The 16,117-nt window shown below is 43.4% G+C and overlaps 1 protein-coding gene across 2 annotated transcripts in view; it reads right to left on the reverse strand.

The window, feature by feature from the left end:
- The window catches only part of CREB3L2 (cAMP responsive element binding protein 3 like 2), an 83,528-nt gene that overhangs the window by 34,100 nt on the left and 33,311 nt on the right, over positions 1–16,117 (reverse strand). For both annotated transcript variants that reach the window (XM_082043434.1, XM_082043433.1), the window contains exon 2: positions 6,061–6,277. In XM_082043434.1, the coding sequence (XP_081899560.1) occupies positions 6,061–6,277 (217 nt within the window). The remainder of the gene's footprint in view (positions 1–6,060; positions 6,278–16,117) is intronic.

The following is a 16,117-nucleotide window of genomic DNA, read 5'->3' on the forward strand; positions in this document are numbered from 1 at the left end:
AAGTCAGGGCAGAGGAGGTTCCATTTTCATTGTTCACATCTCATTGACTCAGTATTTCGAGAAAAATATATAGGAGAAAGACAATGTGTGTGTGTGCATATATATGGCTCATATAAAAATAAAAATAGAAAATATAACCTATTTTATATAATTAATATTATATATATGGGTTAAAAATACACACACACACATATATATATATATATATATATATATATATATATGTATAAAATGCATGGAGATCACCCTGAACCTCAAGCCCATAGGTAACTCTATGCAGAAACAGCACGACGTGATTACTGCTTGTAGACTCCATACATAAATAAGCATTCTTCTGTACAAAGCATTGCTTGAGACGAGGGCTAGATTTATTGTTGAAGGGATATTTGCACTGGAAAAGTGGGAGCCTTTTGATTTTGGGGGGTTTGTTTGTTTGTTTTGAGTTTTTTCAGTTTGTTGTTTGGGTGGTTTTTGTGTGTGGTTTTGTTTATTTGTTTGTTTGTTTGTTTGTTTTCTTTTTCAAACCATATAGTTGAATCTTCAAAGGAAAATTTAGTTTTTAAAAGCACGTTACAGGAAAACATGACCTCAGAAGTAAAAAACCCAACAACAATACAGGTTATATTCTGGGACCAGCCTCAGTTTTGGCACAGCCAAGAGTAAAATAGAAACATACCATTTCTGCAATCACTGTCAAACCTCTAGCCAAGGCAAGCCGTTTCAAATCCAAGAGAAACTTCAAAGCATTCCTGAACAGGAAACCAAGAACAGGAGAGGCAGGTGGGGACTAAGACTAGTCTCAACAGAAGAGCCCTTGGGAGATGAAGAAAGGAATGCACCCAGCCAGCTGGCCACCATTTGAGGAGAAAAACCATACAAATGACTAGTCAGCTGTCCACTGTCTGTGTCCTGCTGGGCTCACAAAATATAAAACACATACAAAGCCCAAATACACGCCCATCATAAACCACCCTGATCACTTGAGCTGATCGCAGAGGGTGAAGAGCCCCACACGGATGCTGCAGACTCTGCCTCTGCATTCCTGCTGCACACCAGCCCCTCCATATTACTCGCACTCGGTTCTTGCCTATGTATCTCACACGTCCAAAACAAGGGGCAGCCAATGTCCTAAAGTTTATGTCTATATCTGACAAGATGAAGCACTGGAGGGCAGAAGAGGACCCTGCACTCACATCTCTTCCCACTTAAATATGAGAAGAACCCTCTTCACAGTGAGGGTAACAGAACACTGGAACAGGCTGCCCAGGGAGGTTGTGGAGTCTCCTTCTCTGGAAACATTCAAAACCCGCCTGGATGCCTTCCTGTGTAACCTCATCTAGGTGTTCCTGCTCCGGCAGGGGATTGGACTACATGATCTTTTGAGGTCCCTTCCAATCCCTAACATTCTGTGATCCTGTGATCTCAGGTCACACAAGAGGCTAAGCACAGTTCCTGTTGAAACTCGGGTTTGGCCTTCCTTCTGGCTGTCTGACCCACAACAGGGACTGGAAAACTGAAAACAGACATGCACCAACCGTAACAGAAAACAAAGCTTTTTTCCCCTAAATGTTTACAACTGTTAGAAGTGAACCTGTGCCCCAAAAAGCCCTGACGCACAGCAAGAGGTCTCCCTTATTCATCAGCCCCATTCTCAACCTATTCTTCCAGCTTCTTCATTTCCTTCTGAGAAGCATTTTCCACTTCACAACTACCAACTGTGTTTCTCCACAACTACTCTGCAGTTGTCTGAAAAATAAACCAAACCTCAAGGATCACAACTAGAAAGCAGAAACCTGCTGTGAGAGAGGCGGCAGCGCAACCAACGCAGCTCATCGGTACCTGGGATGCAACCTCCTTTTCTGTGTTACAGCCTGGAGGCCTCCCTAGGCCTGATGCCTTATTCACCAGTTCAGGCAAACAAAAGCTCACGGTCAGACAGCTGCAAGCAAGCAAGCCAGGCCTATAAATCTCTCTCTTTAGACTTAAAAGCTTATGTAAAATTGAATATAAGAATAGATTCTCGGGGAGGGGGGAGGGGGAAACCCAAATAGCTAAACGCCACATATCTTGCACACATCTGCGTTAAAATAGTTACTCTTGCCAATGCTTTCATAAACTAGAGATTTAGGGACTGACACCTTCAGAGACCACACACTAGCAACAGTTTGTGAGTATTCAGAAGTTTTTCTGCACAAAGCTGGGGAAATACCCTCAATACAGTGAAGTCAAAAGAACTAATAAGTGGGGAAAACCAGTGCTGGGACCCTGATCTTATGGACACTTAAACATGTTCTCACCTTGAGGTCAACAAGACCCAGGCTTACAAGTTTGCTAGGTGTTACACTTCTAGCACAAAACACAAACCAAAACCAAACCAAACCCCAAACAAAACAAAACCAAAACAAACCACAAAAAAACAAACAAACAAAAAAAACCCCCAGACTTTACGTAAGATTTAAGATTATTAGAATAGGTCAATTTAGCGATCATAGATACCACAGGAATGGACAGGTAGTGTCTAATGAGAATGGTTCATGGCAGAAGCGATCTGTTCCTGCAATGGTTGGTAAGAAGGCACTTATGGAGTCAGAGCAATCATTCACTCCATCCTAATGGCTGAAAGGAAATGTCAAATAACATTTTTGGTACAGTTGTCAGAGACTTAGCGGGGAAAATAAAAGATGGAAATACACACTGAGTGGCTTAACACTAATTTGAAGATCATTTCCCAAACAAAATAGGCCTTTTTCTCAGTCTCCCAGTAACTTGAGGCTCTGGGACCCCACACTTACTAACATGTAGATGAAAACTGCTGCAGGTGCTGAGTGGCACTGAACCATAGTGAGGGACTCCCAAAATCCAATTCCTTCCTCCAACAGCAGGCACGGACTGAAGGAAGGGAGCAGAGAGGCAGGTAGTGGTGCAACACAAAGTGGGGACTGCCTGATGGCAGCACACCATCGCCAGCACCTTGGGGCTGGGACTGAAGGCTGGGACCACCCAGGTCCCACACGGCCAGCAGGAACCTGCCCCAAGATGGGCCACACACCCCCAGCTGTCACTCCTGCCTCCCCACCGTCTCCAAGGGCCTGTCACCATGGAAACAAACTTTAACTTTTAAGGCTATTTTTAAAGGCAGGCAGGCAATGCTAGCCTTCAGGACACCAGACCTGCGTGGTACAAGCTGCCCCCAGTCCCTTGGTGCAGGCAGCCTCCCTCCAACTGCGGGCAACATGCTGGCATGTCTGGCTGGCACAGAAAGGGCCTGCTGCTGGCCACAGGCACACATGTGTCCATGTCACATGTGTCCATGCCACGTGTGCATACATACATGCACATGTTGTACATGAGCCTCCTCACTGGCCTGTTTCTACTCCCAGTCCTGCAGAGCTGGGTCCTGCATCAGCAGGATCATGAAGCCTCGCCATGGAGATACCATGAAAACACAACAGCTGAAGAAGCTCGGCAATTCGCCCAGTGCGGTGGTTATTTGGAGAATGTAAATTTTTTGCATGTTCTTTATGTAATCCCCTCAGACCTCCTCATTTCTCAGCCCCTGCCACTGCACAGATTTGCTCCCCTTCCTGCAGCAGCAGGAGATCATGTTGGAGTACATGGACCTCCCCTTCCACACCATGTGCCTCCCGCTCCTCAAAAGGATCCTGGTGCTCCCAACAGCTGTCCCCTTACTCCACCAAAGGGACTGCCATTCACCAGAGGCGACAGGAGCACTGCATTCCTCCACCGCCTAACAAGACACATGCTTTCAACCTTCACCGCCAAGCCCTGCTGCAATGCCACCCACAAAATCTCCCTCTCTGCTCTCACGGACTTAAGGACCAAAACATCATGAGGGTGATGCCTTTGGATATCTATCAGACAGTCATGTTAACTGTAATTCTGCAGTTCCCTCAAGTATTTCTCTGAGCTTCACTGTTATGAAGTCAATAGGTTTTGAAAGTTTGTGAGCGTGATTCCAGGGTTAAGACTAAATAAAATCTTCAACACCAAGAACAGCTCCTCCTCCTCCTATCTTATGAAACACTCTGCAGAGTGAACAGAAGATGAAATGCTTTCCATTAATTTTCTATTTTTAAACCCACTTGTTAATGTTTCTTGGCTTTTTAAAGCATCCTTTGACTAGAGCTCTATTAATTACCCAGTGGTCTCAGCAGTATGAATTTCTTCAGGATTTTTCCCCACAGGAAACTCTCCTCACTTTTAGCCTAGTTTGAAGTTTCTCCCTATTAACTTCCAGAGAAGCTTGCCTTCTGAGGTGTCTTGTGCTTGTTTCTCCTGCCACAATTAAAGTTTCTATCTCCTATATGTAGTCACTTAAAGATATTCAAATAAAACAGTTAGGAGATCTAAAATCGGACAGTGTTACATAGATGATATTTCCAGATCATCTCCAAAACCCTGTCTCACCTTGAAAAGCCTTCTCACAGGTTGTATTAGCTGCCCTCTTGTGAAATCTCTAACAGACCACATCTTGTTTTAAGAGAGCACTTTGGACTATAAAACTGTCAGCTTTTGAAAACTCATGTCCTGGTGGAACTTTATATACAGTTTAGCTTGTTAATGCTTAGGCCTAAGCACTGATTTCTCTTCCTCTTATTGCAACCCAGCTTAGTACTCTACTGCTTTTCACTGTAAAGCTAATGTTGAAGACATAAACCAATTATTAGGAGTGAAAGTCTGCCATGGTGATTATTCCTACCAGTTACCAGATATTCACAGCCTTGCTCCTCTGTGAAGCACAAGGTTTTTACCTTGAACTTCCCTGCCGGCCAGCAGGCATCCTCACACCAGAACAAGCAGGTTGGATCCTTCCTCGCACCCATCCTGCATTCCCCTTTTTTCCCCCTCCAGGTGTTTGTAACTGCTGAATTAAGGTAACTGCTAAAAAACGCTGTTGATTTTCATCATTTTCTATGCACTGCCATTTCCCACAACCACAAAAATCTATAAAATTGCAGTTATTATGTCTTTACAAGATCATCGATAGCTTCCTGATGGGCATTATTTTTTAGTTTGCATGTCTTTATTTTCTTAAAAAAAAAACCAACAAGGACTTCAGCAAGACAGGTTTTAACACTGGGGCAGCACCTCCTACACTCCTACACTTATATTTAGAAACATAAATAAAATGATCTGATTTTCATTTTGGGATACGAGAAAGCTCCAGATACTCACTACTGAAAAACAAGTGTAGTCTAAAAGGTTTGTTTGTTTTCAGTAAATTTGAAATTATGTAGCTTTGAAGGGACCTCTGGAGACCATGTTGCCCAAACTCTTCATTCAGAGTATGGCTAACTTGGATCATGTTGCTCAGGTCCTTTCCAAATGCAGCTTTGAATATCTCCATGGATGAAGACTTCACAGCCTCTCTGGACTCCTGTTCAAATGTCTGATCCACTTTCATGGTGAAAAAGATTTTTCTAATACCCAACTGGAATTTCCCATATTGCAACCTGCAACCACTAGCTCCTGTGGCCATGCTGTGCCTCTCAAAAGAGTTTAGCTTTGTCTTCTCTGCGCTCTTTCATCAGATAGCCACAGACAGCAATAAGATCTCCCTTTTGCCTTTTTTCCTGAAGATGAGAAAAAAAAAATCTCACTTTTTCCTTCCATGTCAAGTTCAACAGCACCCAAACTTCATGGTGGTTCTCGTCTGACTCATGTAGTTTATCGTTCACCACTTACCTCCACCAATCACATGTTCAGATACATGGAAACAAGTGTATTTCTGGTTCTTCTCCCATTTCTTTTTGATGAGCACCTTACTTCTAACTCAAAATGTTAATGGTGCAAATTAGTAACTTCTGCTGAGCACAATTTCCCTGTCTACAGACAAGTTTCTTTATTCACAATGCCTGCAGACTTAAAAAAAATCCCTTCAGCAATTTCATTGTAGGTATTTCAATTAGCACAGAGCATTCACACGCAACCTTAGTGCATCATCACCCCACCAGGAATATCTCATTACTGCATCATCATGACAAACAAGCAAGAGCTCAGTGCACCAGTATCAGTGGATTTTGCACACATCAGTTCTACCTTCATTGAAGTTGTCATCGGTCGAGATGTGGGTCAAAGGAGACTGGGGCCGAGAGTCCCCGCAGAGGGAGTAGCTGTGTTCTGCCTGGATGAGGGGTGCTGGGGATGCCAGAGACAGTTCCACCTCCATTATTTCATTCTTCTCAGACAAGAAGGGATCATTCAAGAGCTGGCCTAGGACATCTGGTGAAAACTCATCCAGGAACTCTGTGAAGTGCTGTGGGGATAAAAAGGGGCGAAAAAGTTTATCTTCTTGCCTGTCTGTCATCCCAACAACAGGAGAGCATTGATCAGAACAATTCCAGTATCTGCACCGGGCACCCGTGCCAGTCAGCAGCAGGATCTACCAGCCCTGCCTGACGACCTCCTCCACCAATCACTACTTCAAGCTGAAGAGCTACAGCTAGAACAAAAGTCTTCTCAGAGGCATACATTGCAACAGAAGAGCCTGTGATTAACTTGCAATGAAAACAGAAAATAGAAGCATGGCTGACACGTCCTGAAGCAGACTCCTTCCCTCTCGTGCCCCCACAAAGTACTAACTAAAGCACAGCAGCAAAAATAGGAATGCATGTTTCACCCAGACAGTGTGAAAGATTCTGCAGGATTTTTCAACAGAACATGTTGTGTGTGGAACAGAATATATCGGGTTAATGTTCACTGAGGCAGAGAAGAATAAGGGAACACAGACACAGACTCTGACAGCACGTATGACTATTTTAACTGCGCAGAACATACAGCACACTCTAGGAAAACAGGCCCATGCACGTCCCCAGCCAAGCAATTACACATTTGCTATAAAACGGTTTTCCTGGCTGATTTATGTATCTGTTTTAGAAGTCACATTCCACATAGGACTAGAGACTATATCCAGCTTCTAGGCCCCACAGCTAAAGCTCCTAACAGCCAGTACTAATTACCGCTTTATCTATTACACTGAATTCATTAAACTGACAGCACATGTTATGGCTGTATGTAGTAGGATAACTTTGTGTTTGTTTCTTATTAAAAATGAGTGTAAACCAAATCTTCCTATTTACTTCTTGAGACTCTAAACCAGTTTCAATCAATAGCCAAAAACTCTGCAGCAATTCTTGGTTTTGTTTACAACGTCAGAAGACTGTATCTTTAACAGACCAAGAAACTATATTGCAAGAAACCATTCCTGTTCATGTCATTCAAAGAATTCCATCTTTGTACAAAAATATTTGTACAATGAATTGTAACGAGCCTTTCTAAACGATCAGGCATTATCTACTGTCTTATATAGGAGTCTCTGTCGATTGGGGCATGATCCTCCTACAAAAGTCCAAGTCTGTTTGATTTGCTGGTTTTACAACCAGTATTGATCTTGGCTCTTCGTCTTGCTCTCTCCTGCAGAAACAAACACTGAAATTCAAGATTCAGCTTCCTGTAGGCTAAATTAAGGACTAAACAAGTCAATATTGTCTAAATCCGTGAGGGAAGTGGTGTGCTCACACCCCCATGCACACACATCTCACAGCTCCAGTAGCATCTGTGGCTTTGAAGACCAATGCTGAGAAACAGTAAGCACAGCCGGCTCTCGCAGAGTCCCCTGGAAGTTTGAGTGGATCTTCCAAGAGTGCTAACTGTGCCTTCTTTCAAAATTAATAAGGCTTCAGTCAATTCTGACTGACACAGAGTAAAAGAAAATATTTACTAAACACAAGGCAATAAACAGAGGACCACAGTTGCTATGCTGGGATGGCAAGCTAGCTAAAGCAAAGCCTTTACAAATGGCAAAACAGATTTGTAGCCTCATATTTACTTGTTGTAAATGATAACGCTACAAAACAAACTCTCAGATGACTCAGCAAGAGGGTCATGACCACCCTAGAAATACTTGTTAAATTTTTATACCCAAGGGCTCACTAGCACTTCGCATCCATGGCTGCCTCCCAACATCTGGAAGGACAAAAAAGGAAACTACAATTCTCCACTGCGCAAAGAGGAAAAAGGATGCTCAAGACTAGCTGAACACCCTGGTGCACCAATAAAGTCACTGAGCAAAACGGGGTAGGCAGACCTGGAAGAGTAAACAAGGGACAAAAATGCCTGGCAACCACGACAGAAGTCAAGGATGAACCTATAAAAAACAGTGCCTTTCTTAGGGAGAATATTTTTCCCACAGTCTAAACACTTCTTTCGATTTGGGCTAATGGTGAGAGTCAATTGTATTGTTTACATATTTTCCTAAAGCTGGCTAGAACATTTCCATCTTTCTAATTCTTGCATGCATTATTCTGACTGATGACTAGCAGATGCTGAAATACGGATGCCACAATGTTAATACCCTGGTTTCATCACACAGCTACTTTATCACCAGCGTCATCCAATCTGAGGATGTCATCCTTCAAAATATCATAACTAAGTGTTGACTTAGCCTGACACTATTTAGATGTTCTACTTTAACAGACTCAACTGAAAGACAAAACAACCACAGGCTACTCAGCTATTTTTGTCAAATTCACAAATGAAGATTTCTGTTAGCCTTCTGCGTACTACTGCTTTGACATGGAAGAAATTAATATCAAATACTATTTTACTTGTTCTATTTGATTAAAGTTATTTAAATCAGATATATTTTTTTTCCCTTTCTGAATGGGGAGTTTTCCTAAAATCGCTTCAAGAAAAGCAAAGAAGGAAACCCAACATTCAGCTTCCCAAAACCAGAGAGAAAGAGGACCTTGGGGTGGGGAAGGGTGTTCAGCATGTTCATCAATAGTTGTGCTTTCTCCTTTTCATGTGCAGCTGCAAAGCTGAAAAGCAGCAAGAAGTAAGGAAGAAAGATTTTGCATTTACAACAGAAGTGTTTGACAGCAAATAAATGGTCAACCGGGTTTTTAAATTATTCTCCAGTTTCATCATCATTTTCAATCTTATTGTTAATAGTCTGATATAACTTTGCAGACTGGTCAATAGAGAAGCCTCAAACAGACATAGGTTGGGCTGCCCAGCTACTGAACAAGGGGAAGAGACAATTTTAGGTATCTGGACTTCACTCAGTGATTATAAAAAACACCACCACCTGAGCTACAGGAATCTTTCATATGTTATGCACATCTCTACTATAGTGAATGCTTAAAGCTTTTTCCTCAAGCTAACAATTGTCTAATTGAAAGCGGCTCCATTTGTCTAGAGAACTTAAAAAGCACATTGAGCAGCAGCTAGAGCAGAAACCATCCAGGAGCATTTAGGCCTCCAGCTCCTTGAAACTTTCACCTACACCTAAGCTGCTCCCTGCGTCTTTCCAAAAGCACGTCCTCCCGCTGCCAACCCTCCTCTTCCTCCTCGCTGCGCTCCCCTCTCCGCTTCTGCACTCAGCTTAGTGGTCATCAGCCCTTTCCAGAGCTGGAAAGCCACAGAATAACCCTCAATTCCGACACGGCACCAACCACCCCTGTACTCCGGAACAGGAAAAGGCAATTTAGGGAAGAAACGGAGAATTTTATGCCTACAACCTGAATATATGTTTGCTTGGAAAAGATGTGGCTTTCAGCTTGGCATCTTTCACCTAGAGGGGTTACTTTTGAAAAGAAAAAAAAAAAAAGGAGGGGGAGAAAGGAGCATTGGCATTGAAAATGTGCCTTTTATTTTAATACCTCTGTAGACAGCTCCGTTGCCAGCTTCCTGCTGTCCTCACACCCCACAGCACTAATTGCAGACATGTGTTGGTACAAGGAGCCTGCCTGAATTCCTAAAACTATTCTCTCTACATAGCAAAAAAGCTGTGTTCAGCTGGGATTTTAACCTCTGTAAAAGTCACGGATTTAGGACAGGCGTAACCTTATCTTTCGCTTCCCCTTCCCCCAGAACACTGAAAAGACAAACAAAACAGCAGCGCTCCTGTTTACAAAGAGAAAGTAACTTGCAGACCCACAGAGTTTCACCGCCAATCTGGTTGGATATTTGCTCCCGCCTATAACCCAGGTGCTTTTGGGGAACACAAAACACCTACAAACATCACCCCGTGGTAAGCAGACAGAGGAGAGCTCTCATATCTGGGTGCAGGGCGGATTTTGGATGGCTCTTCGAAAGTAGTATTTGGCTGCAGACCAGCTGGGCCGCGGGTTGCAGCTTTCCACAGCATCTGCCTGTTCCTGCCAGACAAAGGCCCTTTTTTCCAGCTCTGCCTAAGGGACGAGGTTTGTTTGGTTTGTTTTTTTTTTTCTTCTTTCTTGTCTGATCAAATAAATATCTCTGAAGTAAAACTGACACTCAGGTTTTGCTAGGTGCCTGGCAGTGCTGCCTTCTCCACGAGATTACCTGAAGCCAGACAAGAGCAGCACTAGCCCCAGTTCTCTAAAGGTGTGACATTATCACGACTAAAAAATGAAACAGTCATGTTCAGAAAACTGACTTTATAAGAATCGCTAAAAAAGGAATTAAGTCAAGAGCTCCAAATTGACACTTTATAACTATATTTAAATTATTAAACAAGTGAGAGGGCTTGCTGAGCCTGGAAAATGCATTGCGTCAGCTGCAAGACCCACACACCAGCTGCAGCAGCACCATCCATCCACCCTTCCCAGCAGAGCCACCCCAGAGAGGAGCTGCAGCAGCAGCACCCTGGCACATCTCAGAGCAAGCCCTGCTCTCCAAGCAGCCCAGGGCAACGTGCTGGGGCTGAGAATCACCCACAAATTCCAGGTATTCCCGTCCTGGGAGCTAATGGTTCCCTCCTGGCTCCCCCTGAGGTCCCCCCATCCTGACAGGATCAATCCCCGCTCCACAACAGAACTACCCAGGTGGGAGCATCCCATCTATCCAGCAGGCACTCATGGGATAAAAATGAAGCCCACTATCTGTAGGTACAAAACTGATGGATATTTACCTCTTGTAAGGCTTGAGCAGCAATAATGGGGGGTGGAGGGCAAGTAATGCACCCTTGCTTCTGTATCAAAGGGATCAGAGTGCATGTAATCTACAAGGCAGTGCTCCTGGAGGAGACGAGTGAAAAGGGGAGAGCAGAAACCAGCCCACAATTTGTAGGCATGTAAACGTGCACCACAGGCATGAACTTGTCCCCTTCCTCCCCCCTCCAGTTTCCTCTCACAATAAGATAATAGGAAGAAAGGGGAATAACTTCTTCAGCAGCTCTTTTGTGGCTTGCATAAACAAAGGTTCATAGGAGATAAACCACAAAATATCAGAAAAGCTAGAAGCATTTCTAGCGAATAGCATCAAAGAGATAAAGAAGTGTGGCTACATGGAGAGAACATCTCCTCTTCAAGGAAATAAGCACACATTTCACAGACATCTGGCAGCTGCTTATATGGTAGCTGAGGAGGTCCAAGGAGGAGCCACAGCTCCTAACAAAAGGCTTCAAGCTCTGGGGCATCCAGGTGAGGCACCAGTTGTTAAAAAAGGCACATATAGGCTGGTCAGCCTTCATGGGCTCAGCTCTAGACTTGACTGCATAGCGGGGACTGCAAAAGGCATCACACACCTCACTATCAGCTCTGCCTGGGTTTGCAAGCACAGCACTTACCTGTGAGGGCTTGGAGGAGAGATCTGCCCTTTTTAGCTAATGAAGAATCGTGACTAGAGATGCTGCTCGTGGAACACTGCAAGCAGAAGCCTACCAGTGATGACAATGCCACAGAGGAGTCCGTGACTTTCTGCATGCTCAACCCCAGGTTAAACCCCAAGGCACAGATTAAAAAGCTTCCTCGACACAGATGTTTTCTTCCCAGACATGTAGCTGGTGGTGTGTTTGACTTTCTTGCAAGTTCACTGGCAATGGACTGGAGGTGTCAGCATGCACCAGCTTCCAACAACTAAGACAACTATTTTTAGTACTCACTGGCACTTGGCCATCAGTTAATTTTCACAGAGATCCAAACACAAATTCTGTACATTTTCAGGTCCATCTCTTTTCTCAACTTCTTCCCTTTCTAGGAATCCTTTATGTTTGCAGCAGGGAAGCTGGCCACCACTTACTCTTCTCCAAACTCAGCCACAGCTTGTATCACACAGTACTAATCCTTGTCAGCTTTGAGAAGAGCTACTGATGGAACTCCTGTAGCCTAACCTCCATGATTCATTTACATAGGCCCTGCAGGGAATAAAAGAGCTCATCTGCTGTCACGGGGTGTGTTGATACATCGCTGTTAGGAGGCAAAGATCCAAGCTTTCACTGCATTGCTCTTACAAGGATGAGAAATGAAGGACAGCCTGGCAGCAGTAGAGCATTTTTCCATAAGATTGATTCCAAAGATGGGGGCTGAAAGAGAGACAACACCAACCCCGCAGAGTCATTCACCAGCATCCTCACAGGGAGAAAGAGTGGAGGAGCAGAAGGCTGCACCCTACACAGTTTGATATACCAGAGTGCGTACCTTTGGTGTGCATTAATCTGAGTGAGGGGGAAGAAACTATATTTGGCAGCGAATATATGGAAAATTAATACAACCACACCTGAAATGGCTGAAACCTGATTTGACAAGAGACTCCTTGGACAGACCACAGTATTAAGTGTGTGACTGCAGCCACATCCACTTACTATTAAACAGGACACAGAGAACATCCCTCTCCGTCCGATGAAGGACTGAAAAAGCTGGAAGAGCTTTCTGATGGCAGGAAAAAAGGCTTAGATGCAGCCACAGCAGACAACAGAGAGACTGAGGACCATAAACAGTCCCTCAATTCATGCCTAAAACATGCTGATAACACAGACGAGAGATCTACACTACCCTGGCTTATGTACCTGCCAAGGGCAAACAGAGGGAACCTCAGATTTCTAGTTGTTTGTCTTCTACAGTGTAAAAATCAAAACCAATAGGCAGAGAAATAGTTGCTCAATTATTTTACTCTGCTATAAAATTATTTACTGTATAGTCATTAACTATACTGAAGTTACCTCATTTGCAGGAGGATATGAAGAGTAACATGAAAATGATATTTGAAAACAGCAAAGAGATCTACCATAACAACAGATATGATCATCTGGAGTCTCGCACAAGCAATTGCTCATTTTTAAGCATTAAAAAAAAAAAAAAATTAAAAAGGAATGTTTAAAAAAAAACCTAAGAAAATACCATTCAGGTTGTGTCATCAGTGAAACAAATGCCAGGAAGTTCAGAGGTAATAGATTTACATGGTAATGAAATGTGAACATCTTCTCAAATTGCTCAGGTTACACAGTTGGAAATGCTGAAGTTCATGCTGAGCAAATCTTATAATCCACCACATTATGCTCACATGCATGCACACACATCCATTGCAAACACTCAAGTATTTCTAACTCACAACCACCAAAGAGAGAGATGTATTCATTTTTAACTAATGAGGGGGATTTTTCAAGAATCATGTCTACTCCTTTGCCTTTCCTCGTTCCAAACTATTATTTCCCTTTCCTTAATATTTCCCCAACCTTCCCCAAAAGAAAAAAAAAAAAAAAAAGTTGGATTTAAATCGAGACCTAAAACCAAAATTAAGCTCTATAATAACTAGGACTAAATATGGGTTGAAAGGGGAAAAAAAATAAAATAGAAGCCCTTGTGCAGTTGAGGCAATGGTGAGAAACAACGCTGAAGTTCAGTGTCTCTTAAACCCACCATCTGCAAGCAGAGAAAAGGATGCTATTGCTCATTCCTCGCCCAAGCCTCTTGGGAGTCAAATAAAATAGGAAAATCCTTCTCACATTCCCCTGCCCCTCCCCCAGTGCAGAGTTCTTGGATCCAGTCTAACTTCTCAACAGGCAAGGCGTGTGTTTTGCTCTTTCCCACCCTCTCCCCAAAAGAGCCAAAGTCAGAGAGGGTGAGTCACGGGGCCAGTGCTCCAGAGTGGTGACTCAGCTGAGCTGGAAGCCCTTCAGCAAGGCTCCCCCCATCTGGGTCCCTGGCTGAGACCTCAGAAAACATTATGAATTCTGTGTTGCAAGCAAGCGTCTGGATTATGCTCTCAAGTCAGATGCATTCATTCTTTTGTCTCGGTTACTTCCCCCCCCCCCTTTATTTTATTTTGCCTCTTACACCACGCTCACTGGCATGCACTTCATTTGTCCCATAAGTCAGCTCTTGGGCTGCCAGCTTGAGCGGCAAAACCACAGAAACCTGAAGCTCTCCATCACTTCTCTCCACCCAGTGAGCACCAGGGTCACAATTCTTTACCACCAGTGATTGCAGAGGCTGCAAGACAAGCTTGACTGACAGGTCAGCCTTTCACCAGCCTCCAAACCACCAAGATCAGGGGCGAGCCTCTCCCCATCACCTCCACCTAATATGACTCACCCTAAACAGAGAGGGTAGCTCAGCTTCCAAAACTTAGTCACTGGTGTCTCTGATGATTTTTGACACCCAAGCAAGATACATAAAGAGATCAGTTATGTTTTTAAAAACTACCTAGCGAAGAAAGGAATTGATGCAGTTTGGATTTTTTTAAATTTCCTGGATTACGTGCCAGGTACACCTACAGGCTCTTTGCATTTACCGGAAGTTTTACATCTAATTAGTGTCTTCTGGGTAAGTACCAGTGTTTAGCAAAAAAATAAGCAGCAAAAGAAAGTTTTCAGACAAGTTGAAACCTTTGTATACATATTTTACAATTCACCAGTGGGCATTTATGGTCTTGTTTGCTGGCCAAAAGCTCAGCAGCAGGAATAACACATTTTGTTGTTGCACAGCTGGTTTAACTTATGGCCACTTTTGAAAGAAAACAGTTACTCCAGTTTCTTCTTGAACACTTGCAGATAGATCTTAACGTTACAGCAGTATTTTACAACATTTGTGTGCACTGCACTTGGTTTCCTTTATCATCTTCACTGACCATGGAAATGGGAGAGGAGGAAAGCAAAGAAAATTCATCTCAGTCATCATGTAACAGCATCCCTTGTCGAAGGGCACAGATAAGACCTTTGTAAAGGGCACAGCCAGTGTGATTCCTGTACTTTAAACAGAACCCACGAGTCTTGCACCCATTTTAGAGATCATAGATTATGTCAAGTTGGAAGGGACCCTTAAAGATCATCAAGTGCAATTCCTAGATGACTTTATGGATATAACAGGAAGGAGGAAGAGACAACCAGGGAGAGAAGTCAGAAGTCATGGGGATTGTCAAGCTGGCCTACATGGAGACAAAACCCTTTCCTTGACGATGACTAGCACCACAAAATTCAAGGATGGTTACTTAAAACAAAGAGGCTGTAACCTGCCCTGCAGGCCAGCAGCATTTCGCTCACCTGCTCACCCTGCAAAGTCTCATCACGGTTCCCATATATTAAGCAACACTTGAAGCTGCTAACCTCAGCCCACAGGCACGACCTCCCAGAAACAGAACCAGCCCATTGGGCAAGCTGGATGCCATTAGGAGAGCCCAGCAAAATCATAATTTCTCATCTAGGTCCCCATTAGTGCAGGGGGCCTCCTGCAGAATGCAGATGCTCTTCAGGTCAGCTGTCACATGTCTAAAGTGTTCACAACAGCCTCCTCCCTCAGGACCAAACCAGTATCTTTCAAAGAAGGATCCTAAATTGTAATACTCTGAGCAGCGTAGGTAGGAAACAACTTCTGCTTCAGCAGCAGCACTCGGTGCACGCTCTGGCTCGCCACTCCTGAGTGACAAGGCACTTGACATTTAAAATTAAAATTACTGTTTTCTTCTTCAACAATGTTACTTCTCTAATGGCTGCAAAGTTTAAATGGGAAGGCTCCAGCTTGCAGGAGTAATCATTCCTTCTTTTTCCTAACTCTGGCTGAAAACCTACACACCACCCATCAAAATTCAGCTATTTAATTAAAGATGTCTGGTTATTATAAGTAAGGCTTTACTATCAGTATTGGCAGCTTTAGGATAGATTGGGCATTTTACTTCATTTAAGAGTTTGTAGGTTTTGTTTTACAGATTTTTAGTACTGGAGGGGTTCTGCTCAGTTTTATGTTTGGCTGGTTTTAAGAGTAGAAGCATGGAAGGGTAAGGCTTGAAAAGAAAGGACATAAACATAAGCTCCTAAATGTTAAAGTGCTCTTCATTTTTGAAGAGTCAGACTATCTCTTCAAGTGCTTAAATGCAGACTCTTTGAGTTGATTATGGAAAA

The sequence above is a fragment of the Streptopelia decaocto genome (assembly GCF_964273445.1).
Source record: "Streptopelia decaocto genome assembly, chromosome: 1".
Lineage (NCBI taxonomy): Eukaryota > Metazoa > Chordata > Aves > Columbiformes > Columbidae > Streptopelia > Streptopelia decaocto.